Source organism: Neodiprion pinetum, chromosome 3, assembly GCF_021155775.2.
Source record: "Neodiprion pinetum isolate iyNeoPine1 chromosome 3, iyNeoPine1.2, whole genome shotgun sequence".
Classification (NCBI taxonomy): Eukaryota; Metazoa; Arthropoda; class Insecta; order Hymenoptera; family Diprionidae; genus Neodiprion; species Neodiprion pinetum.
In genome coordinates, this window is record NC_060234.1 from 24,280,304 (window position 1) to 24,303,073 (window position 22,770).

At 36.2% G+C, this 22,770-nt stretch overlaps 1 protein-coding gene across 2 annotated transcripts in view; it reads right to left on the reverse strand.

Annotated features, from left to right (window-relative positions):
• The window catches only part of LOC124215002 (ankyrin repeat domain-containing protein 12), a 47,626-nt gene that overhangs the window by 21,239 nt on the left and 3,617 nt on the right, over nucleotides 1-22,770 (reverse strand). For both annotated transcript variants that reach the window (XM_046617837.2, XM_046617838.2), the window contains one exon: nucleotides 1,891-2,033. In XM_046617837.2, coding sequence (XP_046473793.1) covers nucleotides 1,891-2,033 — 143 coding nt within the window. The remainder of the gene's footprint in view (nucleotides 1-1,890; nucleotides 2,034-22,770) is intronic.

The window sequence follows — 22,770 nt, forward strand, 5'->3', positions numbered from 1 at the left end:
TATGTTCAAACTTCAGAATGCGGTCTATTGAAATTCAGACAATCCTATGAGTTGCGAAATAGCGGTTTTTCCTAAATAAAAATCGTATGATATTAGCGCGGTCCTTATTTAGGACTCGAAGGAATTTATTACGATTGGCTCGACAAATCGGTTCGAAATGATTCAAAACAAATTTCCTAATTTTTTCAGACTTTTATCTCAACCTAACTCCTGCCTGTAAAACAATAGGTTTCCCCATTTAAAATACACGTGTTTGCGCCATAGTCTCAGTATATATTTTATTGAAAGAGTAATAATGTTCAAAAAAATCTGTAACTGCGAGATTTTAGTGGGCGTGGTGCTAGTATCGGATGAGAAATTCATATTAAGGTCGTTCACATTTACGTCCAACGTTCGAAGCACAAAAGTTGCGTGTCAATTTCAGGGCGCAGCAATTACGAGAATATGTACATAAAATTCCACGGCATCGTGAAGAATTTCGCAACATGTATAACATAAATACTTTAAGAGGCGATAAAAGGGTTGAGATATGTGCATGAAAGATATCCCACCATTAAAATTCGGGCCCGATTGCCCGCGCGATAGCATCTTGAAATTTAAATTGGAATCTGAGAATTCTTATTCCTTCTGCTGCTTCCTCCCATGTTTTTCAATACACTTTATTTCTTCATCGATTGCACCTATAACGCGTGTATCACACTATGTCGAATTACGACAATATATAGGGAATTCTGAAAAAGTTCAGAGCACTGTTTCAGAATTGGAACAATTGCAGAACATTTTTTAAACAAAATCTGAAATGGTGAGAATCAGACATTGCTCGTGTTCGCATGGAATTCCCCGTAGATATTTTTTTTTTAAATACATGTTATTGTTCGTAGTTAAAAAAGTTCGTAAACGCCACAATAAATCAAGACAGCATTTGTCTCTGAAATCAGTTTTACATTTTATAATCGAAACGTACAAAACAAAACAAAACAAAAAAACTACAAAACAAATTTAACAGGGCCAAGTCTATTTATTATGCAATTTGGCACGGAGCAATTCCACGTCACCTTTGACCGCTGTGAGTTGCAGGACGATAATTTACAATGACCAGAGTAATCGCTGACGCTACTTCGAGCGTGCTCTGAGGTTACAGCGGTTTGTCTACAGTCGACTACTACTAGATTGCAGGACCCTAAATTTAGTGGCCAATTTCTGAAACTTTTGAGCTTCAATAAGAGACTTAAACACGGAAGTTTCTGGACCTGTGTATACGACCGTGGTCCCGTACAATGCAATCAACAGGAATAGAGGATTAGCCTTCAATTGTTGAATTCGAAATGTGAAGAAATATTAAAGCTACGGTAATATGTAAAATTTAAATATTTTTCATTTACCTTTCGTACGAAACTTTCTACGTACACGATTAATTTAACTGTTATTATAACGTGAATACATAATATATATATTAGGCGGGTTTTTTTAAAAACTTTTTTTACTTCTTACGTATCCTTCGAGAATTTAGTTTTTAGCCGCCACCGAAGCCTCGTAAAATTCTGAAGGGTGACTCATCTGGTTTAAATTTTTCAAACACTCTAACCGAAACATCTCGTAAACTATACAAGTTGGGAAGCTGTTTTTGGTTTCATTTTATAGATAATCAAATTTTCTATAAAATAGATCAAGACTATTATACACCCAAGTGTTCATCTTGTATTCGATACGAACGTGAAATATCTTTGAGACTATGAGCTAAAAATCCTTGAATACGTTAGGGGGAATTGCAGTTCAGCGAAAACTAAATTTAAGACCTTGTTCCGTCGACGAAAGAAATATTCCTATGATCCGAAAGAATCCAGTGTGCGTTGGAAATCGAATAATTGACTGTCGATTCGTATAGTTTACCTCTTGGTGACCGTTGACTGCGGCGTCGTGAAGCGGAGTGTCGTCATCGAGTCCAAGAGCGTTAACAGAAGCACCGGCTTCGATAAGAATCCGCGCTGTGCCCAACCACCCGTGGTTGCAGGCCTCGTGTAGCGGACTCCACCCTGCGTGAAAAAAAAAAAAAATGGGCATAACGTAAGTATCGTCTTTAGAGTGGAAACAGATCTTCTCCCCGTCCGGTACCTACTCATAATATGGACAATTCGAAAAATTTTCTATTAGGGGAAAAGCTTACAGTCCGACCTCTCAATAGGAACGCCAAATCCCCCACGGGGAAGAGTTTTTCCACGGATTCGAGAACCTCCACCACGCGCGCGTTTCTCGCTCACGAACTTTCTCTCTTTTTATTTTCTCGTAGGCCGGGTGTTCTTTTATTGAGAAGTTCGCAAGCGATAATTGGAGCTTTAGGGACGAGTCGGAGTAGGGAAAGTGCGCGAGCCTGAAATTGGGGTAGCGTTCTTATTGAGATATTGGACTACAAGTATATTAGGTTACCAGTGCGAAAAGTAGGGGATTTTCGATGAGTGTGAAGTTTGCAGCTTGAGCTGCGAAAGCGAGCGCCGCGTACACGCAAATCGAGTTCGAGTCGGCGATACGAGTACCAGTGTGAACGTAGCATGAGCCAAGGCGAGCGCTGTAATCACGAGTCGGGTATCGCCCATCCGCACGTGATACAAGCTGCTTCCCGGCACTTGTGAGAAAGGTTTGATTTGAGAAGGTACGAAGGTGCCACTGATAGCGGATAAAATTGGGGTTAGATAACTTACGCTTAAGGGGACATTATATTTTCTCGGTCGAGAATATTCATAATTTTTATGAAACTGATAAATTGACTACAAAAAAAAAAAAACATTTTTTTTGAGTCTGGAACTTTTCTGATGTACATTCCAAGTCTTCAAGTACACGAAAATATTTTTACATCATTTCTAAAATGAATTTATACAGGAGTTTTTTTACAGCCTGGCGGAAGTTACTTGGAAAATTATGATCCAGTGGCGTGCACGATCGCGGCGCGCTGGAATGTCTGAAAAAAATATCCTCCGAAAAAGTATGACTATGGTTCCGGTGTGGATCAAAACAAAAAAGATTGTTTACTTTATTCCTCAATTTTTTACGGTTTTTACGAAAAAAATTCTAGTTCTAAGACCACGAACTTTGGAGGTTCACTGTTTTATTTATTGTTGCTCAAAGTAAACAATCGTGGTCTGTACTACGGCTGTGGTCATACTTTTGGTAAGGTTACTTTTTTCGGACGTTCTAGTGAATTGGAATTGTGCACGCTAGCGGATTAAAATTTCCCGAATGATTTCCATTTGGCTGCAAATATACCCGAATAAAAAATAATAAAATTATGTAAGATGTTTTTATCGTATTTGGCGACTTAAAATATATGTCAGAAAAATTACAGACTCAAAAGATATAATTTTTTAAATTAATGTATCAGTTCTATAGAAATTATAAAAAAATTTCGATCGAGAAAGTGCGCCCGTAATGACACGATGAATAAAATTGATTACTCGAATGACGCGTGTGCCAAAAAAGCCCTTGTGTGCAAAATATAACATTTCGTCGTGGTCCTTTTATCGCACTGTTCGGAAATGGGGCACTTTACGCACGCTCCGCATATTCCGAAAGTCTAATTTCCCACACAGTTGTAGGAAAAAAAAAACACGTTCCTCGCATTCTGTTGTCAAGAAAGAAGAGAGACGATCGAGCCGAGCTTTCACAGAGTCGCAATATTGCAAATGCAAAAATAGTCGATGCTTAAAAATAGATGCACAACACGATCCTTTCGAACAGACTCAGGCGCCACAGATATGCCGTAATTTTGAATCAGCTATGTTTATATCTCCAGCTTTCCCAACTTTTTGAATTTTCACCCCCTCCCCCGGCGTTCAATACACAAAGAAAAGAAGGAAAAAAAAAAAAAATGAAAAAATAATTTGCGAGGAACATGACATCATATTTCCCGCGGACGTGAAAGAAAAGATGGGGGGGGGGGGGGGGGGGGAAAGTGAAGAGCGAATAACATGCTACTTTTATGAAGCTTTTCAGGCCAAAAAAAGTTAACATTACAGTTGAGTCGTGAATAAAAGAACAATACTACCCTTGTTCTATGGATAACATATACGAATATCTATAATATAACGGGAGACTCTGTTGAAAAGGCCGACTACGAGCCACCCGGTTACCACTAGCGTCACACATGCCTAACTTTTACATGAGCCGTGCATAACGGAAAAATGCTGCGAAAGAAAAGTTGCGCGATGTCTCGACATTCTCACCAGAGACTCCCGTATATAGTCATATGGATATCGCATGTAGACTCTATCTCGATACTGTTGTTGATAAAAGTGAAGTGAGTGCAGGGTTGGTTCGGATTCGAGTACGAGATAAAATATTGGGCACCGCATGCAACGCCCCGGTTCTCTCTTCCTCGAATCAATAACATATTTGTTCAATAACTCTCGAACGGGGCTTCGAATCGTGAATCGTCGCAAAGGGTGCGGTCTCGAATTATGATCGTGTCCAGTGTTGGACAGCATCCAATTACTTGTTGTAATTAATTACATTTAAATTAGAAAATACGATTGTAGCTGATATTCTTTTTCGAATCAATCATAAATTACAATTGTAATTGATACGCTTTTTGAATCGGTACGAGGCCCATTTTCCCTGACTTTCCCCATTACGTGATGCACTTTTTTTGTTTTATGCCACCTAAATAAACAAATGAATAAGTATTCTTAGGAATATCGGGGTAAAATGGGACGCCCTTGAAGTACTCGGATCCCGGAGCAAAGTAGAACACCTTTTTTACGAAGCCCAATAATTTTGTCTATATTTCTAAAATTTAAAATTTTGACACTCAAAGTTTCAAAATTGGATCTACATTAGTTTGTTAGATAGATGAATTGAAGTATCAATCAAGATCAATGGAGGTATTTTCACCGTTTTTGTAGATACAACGTTTACACATGGATTGAATGAACACGACGGCAGTGTAAACTAGCAGAAATCAACTTTACGTAATTTTAACTTGACGTGACTCCATGTAAAATAATTTTGCCGTCATATGCGGGCCTTCTCTGGGGCTTGTCAGGACTGCAACGAAAGACTGAGTATGGGACCTAGTGAAGCAAAAACAAACCATTAATTTAGGCTAAAAGTTATGGCGGATGAACCGTGCGAGGCGTTATAGCTATGAGACGTTCTGAGTCTTACAATGAGCTTCGTTGCATTCGGGCGTTCTTCAAAACATCTTGTTCAGTTTAATTCAGGATGAATTGGCCGGATCCTCTGAATCAAAAGTTAGGAAAACTGAATAAACCACTAAAAAAATCCCCTTTAGCAACGTGTTTTGTCCTAATGATAGTAATCACAAGTGAAACAAAATTCCGACTATTTGATAGATATGATTCTGAGTAAATTCGAATAACACAAGCTAAGATATCAACTCCTTGAGAAGAGGGTTTATTTAATTACAACGATTAAAATGACTGAACTTTGGTGTTTTTGATAGGATTTAAATGTTTTCGGACTCATTTTGTTTGCCGACTAGGTTTCTACAAATTGTCTGAAAGACATTCCGAAAGTTTTATATTATGATATGTACGTTATAACGCGCGTATGTAATAGTTGACGAACATTTTTCGCATCGTAATTATCCAAGCCCATTTTTATCCACTCTGGAAAGGTCTACGGCGACCAAAATAAGCCCAAAAACATGAGAATCGGCTCAAACACACCTGAGTTTAATCGTTTTGAATATTTGAATTATAAAATTTTAGCTCATACCTTCGCGTAATTAGGTACCATCTGTCTCAATTTAATCAAACGAATCTTCATGTTCAGTTTTCTCTCTCGTTTCGGTCTGTCATTGCGATAGTGTGAGTGAAATTGCGAGTAGCCACACAAGGGTGCAAAGTTATTATTTTTATGACGTTCGAATTGTGGAATAAGAAGTACACTCGTTCAATTTGGTCGCCTATAAATGGAGAAAATGTGAAATTGACGATATCGTAACGCCACTCACAATCAGCTAATTTTTCTCTTTAGTAATTATGGTCTTTTATTTTTGATTACAAGAAAACGGTGTACAACATATACTAGAAATTCGGACATGGTCTAGTAACAGACTTGTTTTTCAAGAATGACTTTTTTAAGGTCGACCCTAATAATCACACGTCAATTTTATGAAAAATTGTACCTCTTATAAATGTCACCGAAGAATCTGTGTTTATTTCATTTGTTAAAGTTAATTTAGAATGGTTCACTTGATCGTAGCGTCGCCGACTGAACCGAGACAAAGGAGGGGCAATTTTTTTAACGAACGAGGTCGTATGCTTAAAATGGATTGATCTCGTCACGAGTTATCTCTTATGCGAGTCGTGAATGCCACTTTTATATATTTCAGTTTCAACGCTTCGGCCATTCATTCATCCTAGATAAAATACGCCGGACAAGAACGCCGGGAGTTTTTGAGGCTCTTGGTTACATAAAATCCAAATTCATAAATTGTAATCCCAGATGCATAATCCGCATATGTATATATTTATTTTTGGAGGAACTGAGAAAGATTGGAATTCGAACAGTATAACGATGTCATGCCGACAACGTTCCAAGTCTTTACATTCCTGTTCTAAAAGATTGGTGGGAATATTTGACTTGATGATCCAAAGCACCAGTTTAAGTCATAGGTATCCACCAATTCAATACGGAATTCTGTGAATCGATAAGCCGTAAAAATACGAGTATATATATGGGAGATTCCACGTATAATTGACTTGACCAAACCCTCTCAAAACCGGTTCAAACTTTGTAAATTATGTTTTTTAGTTGCTAAGATGCATGATAACTTGTATGTTTTTATTCGAAGACATATGGGGATTAGCAGCTGACATGACATTATATGCGATAATATTGAAAAAGTCTGAATTTCAATTGTAAGTATATTTCGAAGATTATAAATCATGCGAAAAATTTTGATCTTAAGAAAGATACACAATTTTTCAGAATTTTAAATCGTTAACATGCAAGAAAATATATAATATAATAATGTAATTTTCGGGTATCTGAATATTTACGTAAATAACTTTATAAACCCTAGTTTATTCGATTTATCGTAAAGCAAACGTTTATTTTCACTCAAAGTTTTGGAGAATACTCGTCTGTTGGTATCAAAAAATATGTATGAATTCCACTATGCGGCCAGATTTAATTTGAAAGCTGAGTTTTTTGTTTCGTAATTTTCATGAAATTTGACATGTATTGTATTGTCGTCGAATCGCATGTGAAATAGTTCTAAAATATAGATGGAAATTTATGAAAATATAGTATAATTTTTATTTCACGTACACATACATTATGTTATTTATAATTTTTGCACTAAAGTGTGGAAGAAAAAAATTTGCAGCTTCCAAACTAACAATAAATCCAGCCCTATAATGAAATCTACCTACGCGTTTTTTACACTAGCATAGGAGCTGTATTCTCTGAAATGTCAAACGGTAAAAAACCGTATAATTTTCGACAAATCGAAGGAACTAAAGAGTTTTCAAACTTATGAACCATTATCAGGGACCTCCATTTTTTTTTTTTTTTTTTGCGTACCGCAACTTTGAAATTCGCTGAAAACTGAAACTATTTTTTAATATCCGACTTTTTTCTTCGTATTATCTATAATATTTGAGTTATACTTATAAATGAATCTCTGATATCACGTAAATTTCAAACCGGCTACTAACGTCTAAACACGGCATTGAATAAAATTAACAAAAAATCGTGCATACTCTTATCAGCAAAAATTTTCTTTTTAATTAATAAAAATGTCATAAAGTTTAAACCAACGTTGAGAAGGTCAGGGTTTTGGTTAGTCCCATTGTACATAGAATTGCCCATACGCTTCAACGTCGGAAAGAGAATCGCAGGTCAGCTTTAAGCCGGGCGGTTCCCAAACATTGTCTCTCTTCCCGCCCAAGGCACGACTGTAGGAATAAATGTATAGGGCATTCAAATCGAGCAATACATGTATGCATATATGTACTGTAAGCCCAGTACTATTGTGAAGAATATATCAAAGGTACGGGGGAAACTCACGTTAATGTCCGAAGGTTCAAAAGAAGCGCGAATAAGTGTCACAAAGAATTCATGTAAATTTTACATTCCTATTGTATACGCTAACTTTTTTTTTTATTGACTTTTATTACGATCCAAAGTTCCGGTATCAGAGAGTTGAGTGCAGGTATCTGGGAAAAAGTTTGATTGAACTGAAAATTTCTGTTTCTCTCAGCTATATTAAAAACAAAATCCTGAATTTTTGCTACACTATTTTTAATCCCGTTTACCTCAAAATCTACCTAACTGAAAGACTATTTCTGTAGGGTAAACGTTAAAAATAATTAATTCTTTTATTGCGAATTTAGGAATTATCTCGTCATTCCGTGAGAAAATCTAATTCTGTACGAAATCCGATGTAACTTTTTTTACTTCAGTTTGCGAAAATTTAATTACTTTTTTTTTTTACCACACGAGCTGTTTGTTGACGATTTATGAACGATGCAGTAAATACTCTTCACGTCTATTTGAAAATGTAAATAACGGTGTATACAGAGAATATTAAGAAACGGAAAATTTTTCCGAATGATATTAAAAATAATCGAATCCATTTTTGTAAAATTGTGGCTAAGCCGAGAGTCGAAACTTTATTGCATTGTTCCCAAATAATTACTCTAGTTCTTCTGGCAATAAAAAAAGCCCCGAATTCTTTACGATAAAGCAATAATAAGTCGCAAGTTTCACTTTTGGCAGGGTGGCACAATGTGATTTTGAAAAAACTTCGAAAGACCACGTAGCAATGCCTAGAAATTTTCAAGTATATGGATGTGATTGGTATGTGAATACTTTGCAACCTAAAAAATGCTGTGATATATTATAACAAATAAAATAATTAGAGTTGAAAATGCAGTAAAACAATATACAGAAGCAGAAGAAATGAAAAACACGGTTTGTCCGGTGTAACAGCACACGAAAATCCTAAATACATTAGTGAATTTCAAAGCGTCGTGATTGCGAAAGAATACAATGAAAAACATAAAGAATAAATTATAATACTTGTTCATTTATTCGAGGATTATAACTATATAATATATATTTCTGCTTCTTTAAACAGTAACAATATAATTGTATACCAGGTATGAAATGAAGTCTTTGAGAAGAAACGGTGAAACTTCGACAGACTGCGCATGCGCAAAGTAATTGAATTGTACTGGTCGGTAAGATCATACCGCGACATTTTTTTCCCCATAAAGCAGGGGATCCAACTTACTGAAAACGGGGCATGAGATGCCAAAATCTCCCACGTCTAATAGGGAATTAAAATTATACTAGATTTAAAACACTCGCTCGCTGAAGCTTGCTCGGGGTCGGATGCCTAGTGTAACAGGTTTTTGTGCTCGTACGCTCGCTTACAAGTTGTCAGTGTTTTACGATATGACATAGTTGTAGGGGAGACCGGGGCACGATGACTCCCCAAAAAATTCTGATATTTGCTTCACAGTATACAGAATGAACACTGTCTTTGTGCGTGTGACGCAAACCGAATCTGCCCGTAAGATTTTTTCCATACAATGTTACAAATCACGTTTACACATGCATGTAAGTATAACGTATTGTGATTTTATAACAATAAATTTCGTCAAAAAGTAACACAGAATAATCAGCTAAGTGCTGACAGATATCAAACACTACGCACAGCAATTTTAGCTCTAATTGAACGATGTTATTGTCATGTATTTCTATGTATGCTATGCCAACCACTCACCAATTGCAATTTGTTGATCCTGGTCGTTCGATTTTTTTTTCCGCTTCAAAATGTTATCTGAACCATGCGTATTGGTTTGATACTACAAGACGTGACGTTTTCAATAATCAAATTTGTAAACTTGAAAATTAGTCCGGAAGGTCAAAAGTCACCAGGTAGCGGACCTGGAGCGCCGAAATTACGGAGCGCTTGTCCTGGAACTCGAGTTGCACCAGGAAGCGGACCCGGAGCGCAGGATCCAGGAGGTAGAGAACGCGGTACTCGAAATCTGCGGAGCCCGATTCTCACACGTCCGCTCTACTGCGCGGTCGTTTCCAGACTGAGGAATTCTGTTAGCTGATTTTGAATTACTATACATCGATGACGCGAAGAGAAAAAAAATTATTGGTGACGTCACTTTCCGAACATCCAAACTTTGGTTTGGAACTTTAATACTATGTATGATAGTTACGACGACTTGTAGCAGTAATCAGTAATCAGTCAGTTAACGACGAAACTTTGCTAAGACTCTCTGAGTCGCTACATTAATCATTTTAAATCTGGTTAACTTAAATTGTTAACGAAATTTACATTACCTACATAACCACCATAAGCCGTGTTTGAGGTGGCCAGCCAGCACAATTAAGAAGCAGACAAATCCACGCATTCGCAATTGGACACTCGATATGCTAACAATAAGTTTCACCGTATCGTCTCGATATAAATAAATGAAAAATGTTCCAGGATCGTTTTTATCTGACATAAAGCATTCCTGCTAGATTTTAAGAATGTTTTGAATATTCCTCCAGCTAGGTGGTGATCGCAGTTTTCTCATTTCTCGCGAAGGCAACAAATTGGGGTGTTTATTGATCGATTACTGGTGCAGATTTTCTTCGGGCGATAATTAACAAATATTTCCAATAATTAATAATCGATGGTAAAATGCCCTTTGAATGAGTAAATAATACTTATTCTAGATTAACTTATCGATTTAGTGATTAAATGCAATGGCTCCCTCACGGAAAGAAACCCCAAGTTGGGTGTAAATTCGTACCCCTAACTTTTTTCTTATGGGAAATCAGCTTTATCTATGAGTTGGGGGTACGAATTTACACCCAAGTGGGGGTTTTTTTCGGTGAGGGCTGGTTGACGTGGGTCTGTTTTAATCAGTCTCCAGATTTCATATATGGAATTTGAAACAATTTTGGTTTACGGTTTCTCAGGATTTCAAGTCTGCGCAGGAGACTTGTTACGCGTCTAATAAAGATGAGCTTGTTAACCTCGTCACGTCGTACTTTGACCAGACAGACTGCGCGTGGAATGCAGATAAACCCTGCGGCGACTGACGATGAGCAGCACTTATACAACCACGATTCCAATTGTGTGGGTAAAGGATTTCATATAACGCGATCGTGTTTCACGCATTTTTTCATTCGTGTTTTCCGTAGACAAAGTACCCGTTTCTATGACCGTAGAGTGACTCTGCGAATGCACATGCGCGGAGTACAGAAAATACTACTTTTAACTCCTGGGAGTTAGAAGTGGTCGTTTCATTAATCGAGAGTATCGATTGATTAAAAAAACAACAGGTAATTTTCATCTTCGTGTTTGAAATAAGCTACAACGTGTGGAGGCTAACAATTTCATAGAAATTGTTTACGTAAAATACGGTCCAATCTGAACAGTTCATGTCTGCGTATGTATTTTTACCACGTTTTTATCAACTCGCTTTCTTATCCCTGTTTATTTGTTTGTTTGTTCAGTACTTTGGACTCAGCTATGGTTCCAATACGAAGAAAAACAGACATTTTAATTTTGTAAAATATAACTTGATCTTTTAAGAACCTGTAATTAAACAATGAAAGTTCTGGTCAAAAATCGATGTGAGAATTCATAAACTGAAAACGAGAATTGTAAGAAAAAAAAATAAACTCAAGTTTTCAGGAGGTTTTCAGAGGTTGTATTATCGAACGAAAGATTCCTGTGGAAATAAAGGAAAATTCTACGGTCATTCTTTTACGGAGTTGACACGTAACATCCCATACGTAAGTCTTTCTTTTCTTGAACGTGGAACATCGCAGCCGCACGCATGTGTTCGAAGTGTGAGGGTGAAGAGCGAAATCTTAACCCCCGACAGCCAATGAGGGTTAAAACCCCCCCCTCCAAAAATCTTTTGCTCTTAGAGCAGACTGTAAGGATTGAACTTCTGCAACGTTCGTTTTTATTTATTTACTTCAACTTAATTACTTTCATAATACAACTATTTTATGCGGAATTGTTTCAACTTTAATTTAAAAAAATAAAATCTCGCTAGCTTTATTCGAAGCTGAGATATTTGAAATTAATTTTCACTGGGTATTTTTTACACTCAGTGCCACGCGAGATGTACGGTTTGTATGTTTGATTCTCAGGGGTTGAAAATGAATCGGAAGTTAATGAGGGAGAAAAAAGTTCAAAATATCTCCAGTAACGTTATTTTTGCCAGAAATAGTAAACACAGATAAAACAATATCCGCACTATGTGATAAAAACGAATTTGAGAAAATTCAACCAACACAAGCTAAGATTCAAAAATTTGGTATACGGTATGACAATTATATCGTTCAAAATAATAAGACTGCTGTTTTAGGCGCGATTTTAAATTTTTCGGACTCAATTTCTGTGCCACAAAGATTTGTATGTGCAGACTACCTAAAAAAAAGTTGCTAAGAATCATCTTCATTGTGGATGAAAATTGATTTTTGCAAGTACGGTACAACAGATGTTCAAGTTTCTGGCCTAGCAACGAGCAAAAATGAGCTCAAGAGAACATTAGAATCGGATAAAAAAAAAAAAAAAACGCCCGAGTACAATAATCGCGAACGTTCAATTTGTAAAACATTTTCTAAAATAGTTGATATCTGTGCCTGTGTTTTTCGAATGTCCTCAGATTAATTACTATCACATAGCAGGGATGTTGTTCCGTTCGTCTTCACTGCTATTGGCGTAAACAACACCGCTGGAGGAGTTTAAAACGGTTTTTTCTTTTCGCTCTTCCTAAATTTTGATTCAAACGGTTAGGACGATTCGTCCTTAAACTGAATTGAAAATACGGAGCCGTTCTCTTTAAACGCTACTCGCTTCAGTATACCGCTCAAACGACCATTCCAAATTCTTTATCGAAACTTTACCGAATTCAGTTGTCTTCTCTCTCTGGATTTTAGTGAGTGGGGGAAGAGCTGGGGATGGCTGGCTGGCTGGCATGGGGAACCCCCCGGAACTGGCGACTGCGAACAGGTACGTACAGGTGCTCACCACCCCCAGCCCCACCCCCGCCCCCATTCCGCCCCAACGTTCATCCCTCTTTCGCCCCCGACGACTGCTCGGCAGTGACGGCTTTGCAGACTGCACCTGGCGCCCGGATTGATCACAAATACACGACGACGATTTTTCGAATATTTATTGTTTGACACATTATTATTCGATAAAAAGTTGATTTCAACTGACTAAAATTTCTTAAAATCTAACAAATTTTCACATTTATCTTTGTTGAAACGTTACTTTAATTTGAATTAATATCTTTTTTACCCTATACTTTACCGATTTAACATAAACTTAACGGTTTCCTGTTTTATTAATCGTTAATCGTGACTCGTTAGTTTTATATACCTACCAGATAAGTTCCAAGAACGTTTGATTTTTTTTTTTTTCTTTTTTAAGGACAAATTCAATCATTGTAATTGAATGTACAGAATATTTTTCCAAATTAAATAGAATCATTTTATATGATGCGTTTTTCATTCGAAAGAACTTGAGTTTTTGTATTTCGAGACATCAAAGAAATACTTTTATTATATCGATGAAGTATTTTCGCTTGAGATTGAACTAAGAGACTTTCTGTTTCAATAAAATTTCCTGTATTCAGCTGCAAAAAATTTCAGTGTTCCTTTACCTATTTCCAACAACACCTTGTGTAATGTTGATCAAATAATTACGGATCAAATACGGTGGTTGTATTTTTTTTCCAAATCGAGTATGAACTCTTCGGTATAAATTTATACTAAATTCGAATGGTTGTTTTTAATTTTAATCCTTTTTAGTTTTTCTGATGTTCAAACTTCTGTTTGTCAGCTAAATGAGGTTGTCACATAAAAATTAAAAAGAAAAACCTATTTCGAATGTTCTATGCGGATTCATGAATTGAAATAACCAACATTAAAAAGTGATAGAAATTTTACCATCTTCTATAGTTGTGTATGAATATTGTAGAACATATTTGTTAGATGACTTATACATTTTTCAGATAATCACTATCAGCACAAAGTTGCAACAAACATAATTTTAGCAACATGGATTTGCTCATAAGTGTTATGTTCACATATATTCAAAATTCATATATTTTTCACCGAGATTTACTCTTACAGATCTTATGAAACGCCCTCTTTAATCCTAGGATCCTACACGGGGGTACCTCTAACCCTACATAATTCTTACGGCGTGCTAAAATCATTTTTCTTACTTCGTTAAATCGAATTTTTCACGGTGAAAAATTCATATTAGGTTTTTCTCGCACATACTATTTTATTCTTCAGTCTTTCAGTGTTCGAATGAAAAGAATAAAACCCTTCTACGACAAACAGTCCGTTAGCAGCGTTTGGTTTCGTACAGAAGTGTAGGGTCCTAGGGTTAAGGCGTTCGCCATTTTTTGCGGCAAACCTGAGCTACGAATTTTTCGTTAAATGGTTAAAAAAAACTTTCGGGAAGAATAATTTTTTTACCTTCTCCAAATTGATTAACGTATAGCAATATTAAAGTATAGGCATTAGGGTGTTCTAGCAAAAAATAGTTCACCCCTTTAAAAGTTTGCTTGGTCAAAAGAAAGAATCTGTGATCAGTTGAGCGTTCTATTTTATACGGAGGATCGTGCTTATTTGACTTTCACATTTTTTAGAAATTGTGAAGAAACACGTTGTGGCACTTCAATTGTTATTTCTCTTTCCTGACATTTATATTCAACCCAAAATTTCACGACGGTGGATCCAATATGGTAGACGAAAATTTGAATTTTGATCGAATACGTTCAAAAAACTCTATGTAGGAGTTTTCGGGGTCGCTGGCGGGTTCAGCATATTGAATTTTCAAAATCTAATTTCAGTTTCGTAATCAGCGACCCCAAAAACTTATAAATTATGTAAAATATGTATAAGTTAGGACGTGCGACGTTCTCGGAAATGAATTATTCCTTCAACTTTCACGATTTTTCCCAATCAATTTTTTTCTAATAATAATAATTTACATTATATCGCAATAATTACTCTCGAGTATTGAAAATCTGTTAGTATTGTACTGTCAGAAATAATATAAAACAGCAAAGAAATATGTTGAAAAGTTTTCTAAATATACAAAAAATTGACGTCAAATAGGTGGTAAGAATACTTACCGCTATGGTTCAAAGGGTTAACCATTGCACTATCATATAACAACGAATGGGATCGATTTCTTTCTTTTTTCATACACGAAAGTGAAGCAAGCTTTGATCTTAGCAACAACATTTTTGCTATCCTCACTCACAATCGGTGGTATCGACATTAACACTTGAAGTCACATATTATACCTACGTAAATATGTCAATCCCTGATTATTGGGGAGACCCTCACATATCGTGACGGAGAGAATGCTTGGATAGAAAAGTAAGAATAGTAAAAAAAATATTACATTAACCAAGGATGGCGAAACAAGTGCTTTGATGATTCCAAATGCGAATTCTTCTTCTGGTCAAGGTTTTGTTGAATCAAATGACATTCGTTTAAATTAAAGAAGCACCGTTTTTATCATATTTGGTCACCATATTTGGCAACGTTAACAAATCCTTTGTTTGTATGTATAATCTTTGTGAAAAAGTGGCAATAACGTTGAAGATGATTCAAATTGATGCTGTACAACTTTGAAACCACGTTCAACGAAGTATGAATCGGCCTTACCGTTGAATCAAAAGTTAGGAAGAGAGAAAGAAAATTCTTTAAAAATCTCCAACAATATTATTTGCGTCAATGATGATAGACCGCGTATGAAATAATATACCATATTTACGCAAATCTGTTTTCATTGAACCTGGAATTAATTATTTGTCAAATATTTCTGAGGCGATCAGTACAAATAATCTACGGTGAATAAAATAACCCCGAAACATTAGAAAGCGATAAGAAAAACCCAGAGTTCAATCATTTTGAACGCTTTAACTGCAATAACTTTTCTCAAATTGTTGACATTTTAGCTCGCATCGTTCAAAATTGACTGTGATTAATTTTTATCACATGAAACGTATGTTATTAGGCTCGTGATTATCGTCATTAAGGCATATAACATTGCTGGAGATTTTTCAAACGGGATTTCTCCAACATGCTGAACTTAGTAACGACGTTACTACGACGATTCATGTTGAAAGAAAACTATTTGTGTGTCGCGACTTTAGAATTATTTGAAATTCAGCAAAACGTAATAAAGTAAGATACACTCATATCTTTAAATCTAAGTTTCTTTCAAGGCATCGGAAGCTTGAAAATAGTGAATTTCTTTCCAATGTTTGTTACATCAATCTCGTTTTTCTCGCCTCGCAAATTTTGTGTCCGACGGTCCGGCCAATCCATCCTTAATTCTTTTTGCTTAACCAACGCGGTGACACGGCCCTGTCCTCGAGTATTGATTTCCGTAGAAGCCCGTCTGCCAGACCCCTAAAACCCTGCGCGCCCCCCTTTACCACGAGATATATCCCAATCCCACCTATTGACGGAGCGAACCTTCAGGGTAAATTTGGAAACATGAATCGGCCGTTCACCTCAACTTTTCACCATGTCGATGGTAGTCCTTCGGTAAAATCTTAAAGCCAAATCAATCTCTGCTTCTTTTATTTTACCGTATTGCCTCGAAGTATTTCAACGTCTCAATTTTGCATTGCCACGTATAAAAAGAGAGGTTGGAATTTGGGTGACGATTTTTTCCATGTTACAGCTTTGCTTAGGTATTATTAATCGAAGTGGAAGAACAGATGATTTCTGTTGTATTCGTTGCAAAAACCACGACCTGATACGAATTTTGGATTCAGTGGCACCGAATATCGTTTTGACATAAGTGCCGTTGATACTCTTCACTTAGACGAGATCACCGTATGTGTTTTCAATTTCGCATACAAGATAAACTCTAGAAAGCATATGCTAGAATTAGCCGACCCGTTTCTTATGCACCTTTCCTATTCTATCTTCTAATGCTCTGTTTACTACATTCCCATAACAAGCTGAACATATTACGCAAGTGGTACATTTTTTTCGATACGTCACGCCGAGAATTTAAGAATTTGTTAACAAAACACACACAATCTTCCTACACGTAGTTACTTTCCTATCCCATTCTACTACTTTATCCCGTAATCGTTTGTTATGCTGCAACGTGTTCTATTTCTAACAAAATTGTGTACATCATCTTTCATTTAAGAATTATTGATGTATACTGCGCGTGACTGCTGATGGAAAAACGACTGTTTCATTCGCAATCAGAAAATTTGTAGCTTGGTTTTTGAATTTTTTGTTCAGAATTACCCGTCTTCCAAATGTATTGAGTAAAAAGTTAACGGAGATTTGTTATTTCAGTTACACGAAAGAAGTTTATCAATAAACTATAAGTGTAAAGACTGGTTGACAGACATTTGGTTGCAATTATCGCAAAATTTCTACCGTATTCCATTGTCTTTTTTAAACATTTAATTCGCAAGATGACATTTGAGTGACATCAGCGAGTTAAATAATTTCGTTACAAGTATTTTCGTAATTTAATCAAATGAAATTTCAATTACGCGGTTCGTCATCTTGAATTTGTAATTTCGAGCGTCGTGGATACTTGAAATTATGCAATGAGCGTTAAAAAAAAAAAACCTTTGGGGACAGAAGAATGCAAAAACTTGAATTAGAGGAAGAGACTACGAAGATTGACTTCGAGATGATTCGCGGAATGTCATTGAGTGTCTCGTTTTCTAACCTTCGTTATAAAGCGTGTGTGTTTGAAAATTTCGAATCGCTCTAATACGCTTCGTCAAAAGTGCGTGGTCAGAGGAAAGAAAATAAGGTACGACAGGAAGGGATAATACACGGAGAGGAGAAAAGGGCTCGTGAAAAAGAGAACGCTGCCAGTTCCGTTTGGTTTTCTTGTTTTTTCTCACCGCTGAATGCCCCCATGACGAATTTGCACTCTGCACTCTGACCCTACAAGTGGACATCCCCAAGGATCAAAGAAGAACACCAATGGCTGTACGACTTTAGACGAATAAAACCGGACGAGTTCGATCTTTGCAGCAGCTGTGCTGCCGGTTTCATTTCGAAATTCATTCATCAGCAAGGCTTACAGTTACGGTTACTGTCATAAGGGGAATTCTGCATATTAAAATATCTACTCTCGAAGCGCCGAGTGCTTCATGTTTATAGAAAAAAATTTCGAGAGCCCCAACTCAAAGGGTAGTCTTTCATGTTTTTAGGTTCAATTGTAATGATCGTTTTTGAATTTGTTAAATAATATGGATTCTGTAGGGATTGGATATATGCGTTTATAGATTCTTTGTATTGTTTTACCCAAATTTCGTGTCACGATTTTTTCCACTTTCATCGGATTTAAACTCAAGGATTAAACGAAGCTCGATGTAAATAATTTTTTAATAAAATAAACCGTCATCAAAATCAATAACTGATTGTCAAGATACGAATTCCCAAAATTCATCCACTTTTTCAGTCGCCTGCTCGTGTGTATAATATACCCACTTAATTTTCAACAAAAATTAATCAAATATTGAATAAAGGATTGGTCGACGGTTAATCGACAACGAATTATTTATTTCGATGACGGTTTATTTTATTAAAAAATTATTTAGATCGAGCTTCATTTACATATGTCTGTTTATCAGCATCCATTGATAGAAAGTATTTTTATTGAAAATACCGTCAACTGTTTCGCATGGATATCTCAAAACCAGTTCAAACGATTCAATTCAAATTTAGAGACTGTATTCTTGAATAGTTTATCGTCTTCGTTACGATCCCGCTTCTGTTTAATCACCATACTGTTTTTCTGTTTTTTTTTCATTCACTCGACTAAAAAAACTCATAATTATTGGACAAAAAACAGAATTTCAACTTCAAACGGCCGCAATTTTATTGAAAAAAAATGATCGATGGTAGATCGACACTTATTTATTTATAGGTATGAAAGTGGGGTCGACTCGGGCCTATTATGTAGGTAGAATTTACAATATGGAGAGAGGTGGATGATGGTTTTAGGTGCGACGAACTTATTCACACGCTCGTCGATCGATCCGGTTCACCTATTTCAAAGGTTATGTAAAACCCCCGAACTCTTGGGCGCCGTCAGGAACTCTGGCGTCTGGTATACCGGACAAAAGCAGACTGATGGTGAAGCGATTTGGTGGCAAAGGTCACTCCACTGAAATCATTATCGTACCTACATCGCCGCCCGACGACGATCAAACCCAAACGTCTAATACGCGTCTAGATGATACTAAGTACCCCAGATCTAGTGCAGTCAAGTCAGTCTTACAATTAAAGTCAACATTGTTCTATTCCTTCGACTCACAGATAGATGGATGTGCCGAACGCCGCACTCTCGACTTTATCTACAAACAAAATTTGTGTAACTGGCGTCTAAAATTTGAAAAAAAAAAAAAAAGAAATCTGGGATTTTGCGTTATATGTTTTTTTTTCTATGGGTTTTTTTTGGGGGGGGGGGGGGGGGGGGGAGGAAAAAATTTAAGCAAGAGTTGTGCTTCTCACCGTCCCCTATAAAAAATTGTTAATTAAAAATCACGATGTCTTTATTAGTTTACTTACACGTCTTTCCAAGACGCGTTAACATTTCCATCCGTTATTTTGTTTTATTTTTATTTTTTCGTCTGCATTGAAATTAATAGCTACAAACAAGTAGAAAATTTCTATAATAATGACAACATGAATAAAATTGAGTTTCGTCGATTAAAAAATTTGGTAACATAAATCTAATATTTCCGAATACATATAATGGTAATTCGTCCCTACTTGACGGGCTGTAATATACGAAGTTTCGTTTTCATCTTTGTTTTCGGTAACGCTCCGGGCCGTTACTTATTATATATCAAAAGCCTAGTAATGACAAAATATTTAATAAACTTTTGGAATCAAATTTTTTGTTCAACATTGCACCTAAACCGATTAGAGTAACCCGTGTCAAAACTTCATCGATCCATTCATCGTGTCGACCTGTTAACTTTTTTGTAATATTGTATACTGTACTTTGTTGCGTAATAACTTTTACGACTTCTCACTTTGATAAATTTTTTTCTTAGCCTGATTTTTAAAGAAACCATCAGAAACATATTTGCCACGAAACAGACAACTTTTTTCCAAGTCGAAATCACGATCGGTAAACGAAAGCGTTTGTGAAAGAAAACCTGACAATATGCTGCTTCTATTAATACATGCCTGAATATTAAATACACTTATGTAAGATTTATAACACGATTTGTATAAATCAAATTATTTGCTTTTCAGCTGTTCGTACTTGTAACCCATTTCTCTTGTGACTCGTTTCGTTTTATCTTTGGATTGCTTTACCGATGAATCTCTGCGTTGCTTTGTGATAGAGATTTTCATTCAACGATTCCTCGCCAATGATACAAATGAAACAGCTGCATATCTACTTCTAACGACGATTAGTGTTTTTTCTTGAAATTATTACGCTCTTCGGAAAGACGATTAGTGATCTGTAGAAACTATTTCTGAATGTCCCTTACTTCGGCCGTGATATCTATTTGTTTGCAAGTTAACATTTTATTTCGCTTAAAGCGATACCTTGAAAAATTTTCTTAAAATACAATTTGTTAGTCGGGGCCAAGAAAAACATCTCTTATTTTTCTGTAACCATGTGACAGCAAGGGGCCAGTTAGTACTGCCGCCTAAAAAATTAACTTTCATAGCATTTCGTCCCTAAAATAGGTACGATATTTTTTTTTTTTTTTTTTTTTGAGCAGACGCCAAATTCACACTGTTTTTAATAAACAAATTGAGGGTGTGCTCGTCGTAGTCACATGTATCTAAAAAAAAACAAAAAAACTATTCGTTCAACCTGTGGGTCGAAAAAATAATGCTCATATCTAATTTGACTGGATTAATGTATACACGGGGTATTCCATCGGGAGCTCTCAATCAAGGCTGGAAAATAATTTGTTATACCTATTTCAGATTTTTGCACACGAAAGTACTGGTGTGAAAGTACAGTGAGAATAATTTCATTTGTCGTAGTTACTAGAAAATTTTAATTCAATCCGATTATAGTTGTAATATTTATACATTTTTCGGTTATTGCAATACTAAATTTGATCGCTCAGTTTACGTCTTAAAATTAAATCTACGTCAGAAATTGTTGAAAAAATTTTAGCGCAGGTCTGAAACACTATATTCCGACCTTGATCAAAACTTCGCAGAATACCCCATACACGATTTTACTGTCGGCAAGCTGCCGCGGATGGGTGTCCAAAACAAGATCCGCGAAGAATCACGCAGATTTATTAGCACACGCGAAACTTTACGAGGCCGAGCACATATTATAATACATTAATGTATAGCCGACTTTCTTCCCTTCATCAAATATTTGATTATCCGTCTAGCTTACAACATTTATAAATTCATCCTATCTTGAACTTGATGTCTTTTTTCGTATCCCATTTTGTATGCTTTTGGATTCGGTCGGTGATCGATAACTGCGACTGTTACAACGAACTTTGTATTCGTGTTCGATGAGGAAAATAACTTGTGGAATGGTAATTCTTTGAAATTTGATTAAAAAAAAAAAGTATAATTTTATGTGGATAAAAATAACTGATAAATCTGTGGCGGTAAATGTTGAACACTTTGATCTTTATTAAAAATCAGTGATCATTTATACATATGTAGTACGATGGTGCGAACGAACAAATTTTTGTACGTTCAATCAAAATTTTTACAGTAGGGATATCAGTAGTCGTTGGAAAAGAAACAAGTATGAGATACTGAAGTCCTAAAACTTTTCGAGTTATCTCCAGTAAAAAAAATTATTGGGTTATACGGTTGACAATACAACGTACATACACAAATCCGGACACGCATACAGGTATCTAGACAGTAACGATCAAAAATGATTCGCAATTTTTCAACAAGTGGAGATGTAGTATTAACTCGGAATGTTTTTTATCAGGGTGTTAGAGTTAACCTCTTTTTTTCTCATCGTTGGCGGGAAGTTAGGGATAAATCGGTCAGACGACTGTATCAAAAATTGCGAAGAGAATAAATTTATAAAACTGTTCGGGAACATCATTTTTGTAACACTTGTAGTGGGAAGTTTGACCCTGAGCACCGAAGCGGCCGATTCTCCAACAACTCCCAAAAACTTAGGAAATGTCGTAAAACTTTGATTACCTAAGGGTTTTTGAAGTGTAGGAGAATCGAGCGCTTTACGCGTACTTTTCGGTGCGGGAAGTTGAACTTCCCATGCAGGTGTTACAAAGTAGTACATTGTGTATCGAGGGTGGAAAAGAGGCGATTTTGATGAGTGTGAAGCTAGCTTTACAAGCGAATCGAGGACGTCCTTTACACGAGTCAAATCCCATTCCGCCCGTGGTCCATGTGATACTTTTTGTACGATCCTTTTGAAACACGTAATTTCATGCGTCTCAAGCAGGCGCAAAGTAGCGCGTTTTACGGCAATTCGGAAGCGGGCGGAAAAGGACTTTCCACCCGCTAAAGGATCACGTACTTCGCGCGCATGAATCGTAACTTACTATTACGTTAATGAAAGTGAACGTAGATGGAATAACATCTTTACTGTGTGATAAAACCTGATGGTGACTAAATTCGAATAACACAAACCATGATATTAAAAGTTTAAATTTGGTTTTGTAATAAGAACGTTAAAAATACTTGAACTTTTGTATTTTTGATTAGATTCTAATGTTTTTTCGACTCGTCTTGTTCATCATAGAGATTTCCAGAGATCGC